General features: G+C 49.9%; 1 protein-coding gene across 13 annotated transcripts in view; it reads right to left on the reverse strand.

The window, feature by feature from the left end:
- Positions 1 to 2,864: 2,864 nt before the first annotated feature.
- lmo7a (LIM domain 7a) overlaps positions 2,865 to 11,308 on the reverse strand; it is a 55,334-nt gene continuing 46,890 nt past the window's right edge. For 7 of the 13 annotated variants that reach the window (XM_030342891.1, XM_030342884.1, XM_030342888.1 and 4 more), the window contains 10 exons: positions 9,932 to 10,018; positions 8,960 to 9,435; positions 8,558 to 8,611; positions 8,189 to 8,247; positions 7,783 to 7,932; positions 6,782 to 6,980; positions 6,153 to 6,491; positions 4,949 to 5,057; positions 4,130 to 4,232; positions 2,865 to 3,650 (listed from right to left, as the gene is read on the reverse strand). In XM_030342891.1, coding sequence (XP_030198751.1) covers positions 3,628 to 3,650; positions 4,130 to 4,232; positions 4,949 to 5,057; positions 6,153 to 6,491; positions 6,782 to 6,980; positions 7,783 to 7,932; positions 8,189 to 8,247; positions 8,558 to 8,611; positions 8,960 to 9,435; positions 9,932 to 10,018 — 1,599 coding nt within the window. In that variant the 3' untranslated portion in view covers positions 2,865 to 3,627. The remainder of the gene's footprint in view (positions 3,651 to 4,129; positions 4,233 to 4,948; positions 5,058 to 6,152; positions 6,492 to 6,781; positions 6,981 to 7,782; positions 7,933 to 8,188; positions 8,248 to 8,557; positions 8,612 to 8,959; positions 9,436 to 9,931; positions 10,019 to 11,308) is intronic. The other 6 variants (XM_030342887.1, XM_030342892.1, XM_030342890.1 and 3 more) reach the window with 6 other exon arrangements.

Raw genomic sequence — 11,308 nt, forward strand, 5'->3', positions numbered from 1 at the left:
TAACACAGTGGGTAATGAAGGAATCCAATCTCAGGAGCGTATCAGTCCTCTCCCTCCATCCGTTCTCACTCAGAGCGAATTAACAGAGAATCAGTATTCCAGCTCGTGTCTGGCCATAATGCTGAAACACGGGCTAAATTACCGCCCGGTCTGGATGCATGCTTCCGTGTCACCCCAGGAATAATAACAAGCAGGGATCCTCAGCTGAGATTGCTCAGTCTGGCTAGTCTTTTTCTTCCAGAAGTGCTGCAAGGTTTTTTTCCATTCTTTTCTAGGTTTCCTGTTTTATTTAGGCCCCGCCCCCAAATAATTGTACGAGAGTACAGGCTAGGCTATGTCTAATGCTCTTCAGTAACCACTCTATTCTCTGAGTTATCTAAGAACCAAGAACAGAGCAGGTTCAGAAAGACCCGGAAGGCACGTGTACCCTCTCCTGACAGGGTTTTTTGGATTGAGTTGAGTTGCAAAGGGCCTTACTTTTCCTTTTAATTTTTTTGCAGGGAGAGATAAAAAGATCTAGCGTTACATGTTCCCTTTAATCTCGCAGCGCCTCTGCACCGGGATAAATAATTTAGTTGAATTTCACGCCGTTCAGTTAACAATCTAGATGAATTCAACTGAAAACGATCCCCGCTTTCTCTTCTGAGATAATGAGAGAAGGACAAGCAGGAGGTGATGAGTGACGAAGAGGAGGGGGAAGAGGGGCACTGAGGCTGTCTCTGACTGGGGGTGGCCATGAGGTTCCTGCACAAAATGAAAAACAAACAAAACAAACATATGAACACGACTGTTCCGCTGCACCAAATTCTAATTTGAGTGTGTTGGGAGAAAAATACAATAACCCAAATAATAACCAATAATAGTGGTGTGGTTGTTTGCCATACAATTTCAACAGTGAAGTGACCTAATATTATATCTTTGATGCAACGAAATCATTTGAAATATGATCGATTGATTTAATTGGTCAATTATTTGAATAATAGCAAAATAGCAAACAGGGCGAGGTCTCCTCCAGGATATAATTTCCCTTATTGCATTCAGTTTAAAAAATTAATGCAAAATAGGGGAAATTCTTCCAGGGAGAACTCACAAACCCTACAAAAGAATAAGCCATGCATCGTTAATTAACGATGCCCCCAGGTAATAGAGGGAGATAGGGCCCGTTCTCGCCACAAGCACGTGCTTAATTTATTTCCAAAGGCGCTCTCCGAGTCATGTTGCGCGGATGCTGCACTCCTCCATGGCAACAGGTCGGACGGAGACGGCGTCTTCAATGACATGACTAATTATAGAATCAATTCAGAGAGCAGGTGGATCAGTGTCTGATGGTTTACGAAGCGTGAAAAGTACTCCTGTAGGCAGCGGAGGGGCGCAGCTGTAGCCGCTCACATGGGCAGTGGGAAAGGGGCCTAGGCCTACTCGGAGAGCACCACGGCATGAAGGAAACCTTCACCGGATTGTTTTTCACGGGAAGATCCACACCACATAACGCTAGTTCACAAGATGTAGTCTCGACTACAAGAAATGTTGATTTCTTGTTGATATAACCACAAAACCTGTGTGTTTAAAAAGCATATATTGCAGGGAGAACGCCTTTATCCTTTGCTTGGCTTTCAATGTGTCGTTTAAAAAGGACATATTGTAATTGTGAGTGGACTATGGGAGTTGACTGCTGTCATGTTGCCGTCTGGGGGGACTTCTGAGATCAGAGTGCCCCCTTCTGGCCCTTGGAAACGTGGCCCATGATACGACCCTTTTAATAGAAGGTAATAAACGAAAGGCCATGATGTTGTGCATGATGAGATGTGGTCGTGATGCTGCACAGCTATGATGACTATAAGGCAGGACAAAGACAATACCTGCTAAATAAACTATTGATAGGCCTACTTTGATCTGAACTGTAACGCTTTCCTCAGGGCTCAAATTCTTCAATGCTGTGCTCAGACAAAAACAGCCTTCGTGAGCATCAAACTGACCGGTGACAAGGAGAAACTAGCTATAAAGAAGGGATGTTCACCATGGCCTGCGTTTGGAGAAACACTGATCCAGTTGCGCTGCAATACCTCCTGGATACGCATCTATAAAAAGAGATGCGAGTCTTCGAGACAGCTGTCCACCGGGAGTATTATATTTACATGATTTCATGTCAGGGAGATGGGAGGCCTATTTACGTTATTCAATGTCAAAAGATGGTATTACATTATTTAACGGGATTTTTTCTTTCTTTACAGGATTTTATGTAAATCATATTAACATAATTTTGTGTCACGATAAACATTATTTATCTGACGAGCTGTTAAATAGAATGCTTCAAGAGATTGGGTTTTTATGTTGGAAATCCGGACCATGCCTTTCCAATGCATTTGGGAGCAATGGAAAATATCATCCCCAATTTACATATGAATGATTATTTCTTGTTTATGCGGGTATCGTTTCACTAAGCAGCGGGAGTGACAGAATATATTGAGCATATATTGATATAAAAGGGTTATTACAAATAAATCAATATGTAATGCATGCACTCTGAATATAATATGAATGGCAAAGTGGCTTTTGAGAAATAAAGCAGGTAAGTCCTCTGAACCATGTGCCAAAGCTCATTTAAATATATTTCATTAACACTATTGCACCATACAAACAGGGAGAGACTGAGAGAGGGGGAGGGAGAAGGAGAGAGAGAGAGGGTGGAAGACAATGTTATAATAAAGAATAATTATCTCTGATTTGTGTGGGTGTGAAAAGAAAGAGAGGAAATGTGGAAATGTCTGTCCATGACAGAGGTGATAAGCGTATTACTCAGCAATGCAAAAGGTTATGTTAGGCAGATACAATAAATTATCATGAAATAAATAATGTGAGACAAGTTCAGTATTTGGCCATTTATTTACATAATTTTTTTTACCGAAGTAAGCTTGCCTCACAACCATTTCAACATCATACACAACATATTTTTCTTCTGCAAAAATCGCTTGAATCTCTTAATCTCTCGGTTCAAACCCCTGATAAGTGCTCGTCAATGCAGCCTCCAACACATCTTTTAAATAGACATCTCAAATTATTTCCTTAAGCATTAATCCCCCGACACGAAATGAAAGGCACAACGACATAAATGAATACCACGGAATGACAGTCAGCACTAGTGTTAGCAGGATCTCAGTGCGGAGAACGCCTAGAGACGAGATCGGCGAGACTCCCCCCCCCCCCCCCCCCCCCAGCAATTCCATAACAACGGACTCGGTGACTCGTCCGTGTCAGTAAAAGTTCAGGAAATCGGAAAACCTCTGCATTATTAAAAACCTATACGATGCTGGGGCAGTGTCTCTGTGCTAAAAACTCACTGCTGCATGCAAATCCCTTATGCTTTTGTACAAATATGAAATACCTAACACGATATATACGGACATAAGCCTGGCTCCTCTACACCACACCCCCTCTCTCACGCTCAAGCAGAAAATGAATAAACATCAGAGTACACCGCTACATGAGGAACCCGTCGACGGTTTCATCAGACGACACGCTTCATAGACAGTGGTGTCCACGTCCGGCCCCCACAGCTGCTGCCGCTGCCCTGCTCATGGGTTGTTGTCAAAAGTAGTCTCTTCATCAATCTGGTGGAGCGCAGCCGATTCACATGGAGGTTGGCTGGCCTGCTGCGGGAACACAGAGATAACGCTGTTACGGTGAAATCATTGTTACATTTCGCTTTAACACGTTCAGCTGTTTTCCCGGAACACTTTCTATGCACAATCTCGTCAAATTTTAACTGTAAGTGGCTTCTCTCCAGGGGACTAAGACACATGCACTTGATGAGCAGGGAGAGGGTGGGGAGTCTAGCTCAAATATACATGCATGTAGGCTGCACACTTTGGGAATTAAACATCCTTTATTCCACAAGCTGTTATATAAGAAAGCTTCAAAAGCTTTATATTCCTGCTGAAAATCTACAGGTAGACTGCACACAAGTGGGAATAAACCTTGTGTATATCGCCTGAATACAACGCAAATGAGATGCATGTCATTAATGGGCAGGTAGGTGTTAGGGCATCTTGCGCCAGGAGGACTCACACACTGGGAAGCCAATGCGCCCGCTCCTTCTGGCTGGCGGTCAGGTCTGCTCTGGGCTACTCACCTTTGAATCGCTGGTAGCAGGTGTTGCAGTAGAGATGCTTGTTGCGTATTCGCACCTCGGCCCCCGCTTCCGATCCTCCGAGGTCGGACTTGCAGTCCATGCACTGAGGAGGGATCAGGGAGAGAGGGCAGGATTAGAACGAGAGACACAGAGGGACAGGGAGAGAGAGAGAGAGAGGGAGAGGGAGAGGGAGAGAGAGAGAGAGAGAGAGAGAGAGAGAGAGAGGCAGTGTCCGGCGTCTCCACGGGTGGACGGCGAGCGAGAGAAGAGGTGGAAGAGAAGAGGAGGCCGAGGGACGGCCCCAGGGTCGTCTGGCCGACGCAGCCGGGGAGGAGAGCAGAGACGTGGCTGACAGGATGTCTAATCAATCGTGTCGGGGGGAGAGGATGGGGGCAACAGGTCGGTCCCAAACCGACAGACATACAAACAAACACAGGAGTCTCAGGATGGAGCCACAACCGGAGTGAAGTGAAGCGTTAGGGAAAGCGATGGAAAACGTGGGGTGAGGATTAGCCTGGCTCGTAGATTGATCGGTTTTGGATTGATGTTTGGCGGTGTTGTGTGTGTGGGTAGCTTCCACAGTGACACACGGCTCCCTCTTGTTTGGGCCACAGAGGGGAAAGGACAGGTACGGTACCCTTCGACCACCGGTTAGTAGGGCGTGCAAAATCAAGGCTGGTGCGTCATCCAGACAGAGGGGGGGGTTAGCTTATCCGGACGCCCATCACCCCCGCCCCCCCCCCCACAGATGATCCGTGTAGCACAGTCCCCAGGTAGCCACGGTAACCCAGGGGAGGAATGGGGTCTTGAGGCGCTCACCTTAAAGCAGTTCAAATGATAACAGAGTCCCAGGGACTCGATGATCATGGCCGCTCCCTTCCCCAGCGGGCTGTCACAGAACGTACAGATTTTCTTGCCACTCACTGACCTGGTGTGCAGAGTGTACGGACATCCGTGGTTGATGGAGGGTTAAAGCACAAATGTACACACACACACATACACACACACACACATACATCGGCACACGCATGTGCGTGCACAAGCGCACACACACATATTTGTGCGCACGCACACATACATGTACGCAGACGCATGCACACAAAAATATACACAAAAACACACACATGTACACGCACACACACACACACCATTCTGTGTAGGAATCGATTCCCCCAGCAGGGAATGAAACATTAGTCACTCTTAAGCAAAAAGGAAAGTCTTGAATCAACAAGGCACGTCGATCCAGGTACTTTTGCTTCACATGTAGATGTGGGATTATGCTTGAACACAGGTTTCAGTTTTCACAAACAATCACACACTGACACACAAAACTACACCCCCAAACACACACAGACATACATCCATGTATGATGCGTTGGGTTTAAAGTAGATGGTGAAGCATGGAATAAAACAAAATGAAAAGAGGGTTATAAAGTTGTAAAATGGAAATCTTCCCGGCTGTGAGGTACATATGTTCCCGCTACCTCTGGGAAGAGATGACGTGGCATCACACCCAGGGTCCCAATTGGTTTCCTAAAATAGCAGCATATGTGGCAGGTTCGTCACTCATCGATGTTCATTGGTGAACTCGCAAATCTACCCTGAATCTCATGAGCTTAGGTCCGGTTTTACCTCGAGATATTATCGTACAACCACTCTGTCACGTCAGCTTGGCTCCGAACACTCAGCCGGCCAATCAGCGAACTCTAGCAATTGACGTAGTTGATGACCAACCCCTTAACTACAATGAATTCATTCATGTAATATTCACGCTGCTTTGGAATTAGCTTTGTTTGAACTCAAGAGCTCAATGTTTTACGTCAACAGTAGTGGTAACGTAAGCTTTATCGTGTTTTCTTTGGCAAACACGCCCCTTGGGATCCCACTGGCTTCAGCCTAGTCCAATGGGCTTCCAGGTAAGGAAGGCCCCCCGACCAACACTGCTGATGCCAGACCCCCTGGACCCCGTGAGCAGAGGGCCCAGGGTCTGAGGGTCTGAGGGCCGATGAACCCGGGACGTTACCTGCTGCGCTGCTGCCGCCCGAACGGCTCGGACGTGGGCTCCGGCGAGGTGGTGGGCGACAGGGAGGGCGACTGCTGCCGCCATGACGACGCGGGGGGCGCGGCCCCGCCTCGCAGTGAGCCCGTGGAGGCAGAGGCGGGCGGGCCGGAGACCGAGCCGGGGCGCGCGGGGTAGCCCCCGCCGTAGTACGTGCCCCCGCCCACGACGCCTCCCGCTCCGCTGCTGCCGTAGATGGCCGACTGCGGGCGGGTGGAGCTGGGAATGGAAGAGGTGCTACCCGGTGTCCATGACGACCGCCAGGCGCTGCGGGGCGCGTCCAGGTTGTCCAGGGATTCTCCTCTGGGAAAAAAAGAAAAAGAGACGTTAGACTATTCCTCTTCAATTCAATTAAAACACAATTATTTTACGAAATGACATTTAATTAGGTTTAATTTAATTATAAGGTGTCGACTAAAGCACACCGGTGTTTTTCAAACCAGAAGCTGACTCGACCTCCCGTCACAGAAGATACAGCCCTCAGGGATGTCTAAGAGGGATTCGGGGGGGGGGGGTTATCTCATGTGTTAACCCGATGTATGTCCCCTGCAGCAGGGCGGCAGGTGAGTGCCCCTCCAGCGAGCTGCGGGTACCTGCGCATTGGCACGTCGACGGGCTCCTTGCTGGGGGCCATGGAGGTGGACTGCTGGCGGATCCAGCTGTTGTCGGTGAGCAGCTGGGTCTTCTTCTTCATGTCTTGCAGGATCTGCTGGCGCTCCAGGTCCGCCTGGGTCTGGAGCTGCTGCTGGCTGCGCCGCTGGGGCCGGTCCGCCGCAACCAAGCCACTGGCCGCTGCTCATACACACACACATACGAACACACAGACACACACACACACACACAGCAATGAAGAGGACAGAGAGGGAGAGAGAGTGGGTGTCAAGCCAATTCAATATTATTTGTATAGGGCTTAATCACAGTTGCAGGCTGCAAGGGCTTCTCAATCCCAAATTATACCACACCCAGGGGAGAGAGAGAGAGAGAGAGAGAGAGAGAGAGAGAGAGAGAGAGAGAGAGAGAGAGAGAGAGAGAGAGAGAGAGAGAGAGAGAAAGAGAAAGGGAGAGGGAGAGGGAGAGAGAGAGAGAGAGAGAGAGAGAGAGAGAGCGAGAGAGAGAGACAGAGACAGAGACAGAGACAGAGACAGAGAGAGAGAGAGAGAGAGATTGTAAGAGCAAGAGGAAAATAAATATTCTGTTCAATGAAAGTAAAGATGGGATTTTTTTGGCAACAACAGGAATCTTGGATTGTCTGAGAAATCAACCACAAGAAAAGGTTGAATTGATTCATACGGTGGTACAACGATCACTCTAACATCTCATGCTGAAAAATGCAAACACAATCCAAGGGGACAAGGAGGGGGAACAAAACGGAAATCAATAGTATGCTGCATCTCATTCTCCGCTCGAGTGTATGATGGGATAAATCGACGGAGCGGATACCGATAAAAATCAAACGTTCCCGCAACGATGGAAAGGCAACGATCGGCCCGATTAAAAGACGACAATGATGAGAACATGGTGAGGGTCGATTGGACAGGGGAGGGGGGCGGAGGAGGCGCAGCGGTGTCGGCGGGGGGGGCTTCGACTGAACCACCTCTCTGCGGCTCTCTGTATCTCGAAGTGCTCAGGATCCGCTCCGTCACCCGCGCCTCCAGCCGTTGGTTGCCAGAGTAACTGTAGCGCTCCCTCCCCGACCGCTCCTCAGGCGCCCAGTAGGACGAGCCCCCCTGTGGCCTGTAGCGACCTGGTGTGCATACAACCCAGCGGCGGACCACTCTTAAAATACACACACTGGCCTGTGTATGGCAACAGCTTGAGGTGAAGGGAGGGAAAAGCGGCTCATATCTATATTTCATGCTTTCCTTCACACCTGGTCAGCTGCCCCCCCCCCCCCCCCCCCCCCCTGCGGTTGTTTACTCGGTGGGAGAGCAGACCTCACAATACATATTCAGTGGGGACTCAGTTCATTGTGGCGGGGAAACCAAGCCAAGCGTACTGACCTCGCCTCTCGGAGAATCCCACATCATCCAGAGCCTCAGGTGTCGACTTGGACTTCTCCCTGTCAATCAAGAAGGGAGAAAATCATTTCAAAACTACGAAATCTAATCAACGTCTTCAAGTATGAACGAATGAACTGAAATGAACTGAGGAGTTTATGTCGCGATACCATTGATCATTCATACAATTGATCGTGTTCAATCAGCTTGCGAGTCAAACAGGTATTCGATTTTAAATGCGAGATCACTGTTTTTTCGACTACATTAACAGCTTGACATGTTGCATGGGCGAGGTCACACAGAAACAGCCTATATCCATGCGAGTCTCGGCCACGCGTACACACTGTTCCATACACACGACGCAGTACCAACCTGTCGGAGTAAGCTAGGGTGTGCGACTGGGAACTACGGAAGCCAGAGGGTTTCCTGTACCGTTAGCGACAGGTAGGGCGGGATAGGTTAGTGGCGGGGTAGGGAGGGAGAGGTGGGGACAGAAGCGTTACAGCACAGAGAAGGACAGAGGCACACAGGAAGCATATTAGTGGTGGTTGTTATGAGACAGGAGCAACAGGGCAGGTCACATTGGGGCATATGAGGTTAACACTGAGTATTGCTGCGCAGGCATGAAGGGCAGCTGAAATGTTTACAAAGTAGGCCCCTATGCGTGTGTGTGTGTGTGTGTGTGTGTGTGAGTGTGTGCGTGCGTGTGTTTGTGCTATTTTTGCTTGTTTAGGGAGAGGCCAGAGGGCCGTGACAGTTTGCATTGTTGCTGACCATTGCTGCTGCTTATCGAGGGCGCGCCTCCTCTCCTCCTCTTGCCGCTCCTCGACTCTCCTCCTCTGTAACCTCAGGTCCTCCTCCATCCTCATCTTCCTCTCCTCCTCCGCCGCCCTCCTCACCCTCTCCTCCTCCTCGGCCCTCCGCTTCCTCTCCTCCTCCGCCCTCTTCTTCAACTCCTCCGTCCTCTTCATCCTCTCCTCCTCCCTCCTCTCCTCCTCCTCCTCCCTCCTCTCCTTCTCCTCGGCCTCCCGGCGCCGCTGCAGCTGCTCTCTCCTCTCCCGCTCCTCCTTGAAGCGCCTGAGCTCCAGCTCCTCCTCCTCCTCCTGCCTGCGTCTCTGCTCTGCCTGCCTCTGCTCTTCCTGCGCCTCCTTCCTTCTCCTCACCTCCTCTTCCTCCTCCTGGGCCTCCCAGGCCGGGGAGCGGCGGGTGGTGGAGGAGGGGCGAGCGGCGTCCACCTCCAGGCTCTGGGTCTGTGGGGGAGGAGAGGGAGGTGGGCCAGGAGCCAACCCTGTCTTTAAAGCAGAGCACTTGACTCACATTCACGCACGCACACACGCAGACGTCCGCGTGGCCACAAGTAGCTCATTAAGGACGCATCTACACCTACACTGCCCGGAAAAGCTGAGGGCAGATGCAGTTATTCTATTGGCTGCCCTGCCTACCGGTCGGCGTGGGCGGTCATGGTGAATGATGACGCCGAATGCTAATCGGACGGTCCCTTTGCTAATCTCATCATCTTGTGAACATATAATGTTGCAGTGGAATTGATCGGTGCCACGAAAGGTAAAAAAATGGATCTTGGCTTGAACATGACCATGTTCATCCAACCAAGCAGATCATTTCGGATTTTTTTATTGATGAAAAAGTTCTTAATCCTTGAAATGCTGCAGGTCTCGCAGAGGATTACAGGCTCAGTCCTGGTGTTTTGAAGGGTCTACTAGTATTGATTCGGAGTTCCTGGCTCACCTTCTGTGTCTGCCTGCTGTCGTAAGCCTCCTCCTGGTCCTTGCGCCATATCTCTTGCATTTCCTCCTGGTCGCGCTTGTATTTCTCCTGGAAACACGAGCACAGGGACGCCGCTCACACCATGTTTCACACACAATCACACACACACAAACACTCACACCAGTTCACGTTTTCTCACACACACACACACACACACACACACACACACACACACTCGCACAAACCAGTTCACGCATTCTCACACACACACACACACACACACACACCAGTACACAGTTTCTCACACACACACACGCACGCACGCACGCACGCGCGTGCGTGCGTGCGTGCCTACGCCACACTGTACACAAGATCACAGTACCCAGCGCATGTTTTAGACCTCATTCCCGAAGAGAATAGATGCTTGCTTGGGCACACACACATCCATACACACGTACCCTCCCACTCTCTCTCCACAGACTACTGTCTTCCTCTGAACACCTTTCCCTGTGACCCACGATGCAGAAGACAGCAGCTGGCCTATTTATACTTGTTGTCATTCCCTAGCCGGCGCTCCTGTTAAGGTCTGCGGGATACTTGCCGGCGTCGCCTTCCCCTGGCTAGGCTCTTAGGAGGCTGAAGTAGGCCGTCAGATCGATAGGGAATAGCACTGAGGGAGCAGCGAGCGAGAGTGTTTTTTCCTCGCAGTGGATGCCATCATGACACCTTTCATCTCACGGCCAAGTGATAGACACGAATAGTCGTACCACCCGTGTTTTTGGCAGGGACGTGCTGCGGAATTGGTGTGAGAAACATGTGGATGTGTACATCTACCTTGTACCTTCTTGGGTATATCTTGAATTTATTGTTTAATTTTATTTTAATAAAGCGCTTTCTAAATTAAAAGGTGCCATAGAAATTAAGTCAACATTGACATCATCATTATCATCACCCCCCTCATAGGATTAATCATAGGCTGTGTGCTCTCTCCTCTCCTCTCCTCTTCTCCCTCTACACCTACAGCTGCACCCCTAGCCTCTCTTCTGTCAAACTGAACCAGGAAGCCAGGTGAGCACCTGGCTTCCTGGAGCAGCCGGAACAACTCAGGGCTAAACGCTGTGAAAACCGTAGAGATGTTCGAAGATATCTGGAGAAGCCTAGCCCCAACGCCCCCTCCCCCATCATGTGTGACTCCCCAGTCCACACTGTGGAGTTATTTGCATTCCTGGGGACAATCATCTCACAGGACTTCATCCTGGGGAATATACCCCCCACCCCACCCTCTCACACATCAAACACATACACACATACACACATACATACGCGCACGCACGCACGCACGCACGCACGCACGCACGCACGCACGCACGCACGCACGCACGCACGCACGCACGCACG

The sequence above is a fragment of the Gadus morhua genome, chromosome 20 (genome assembly GCF_902167405.1).
Source record: "Gadus morhua chromosome 20, gadMor3.0, whole genome shotgun sequence".
Classification (NCBI taxonomy): domain Eukaryota; kingdom Metazoa; phylum Chordata; class Actinopteri; order Gadiformes; family Gadidae; genus Gadus; species Gadus morhua.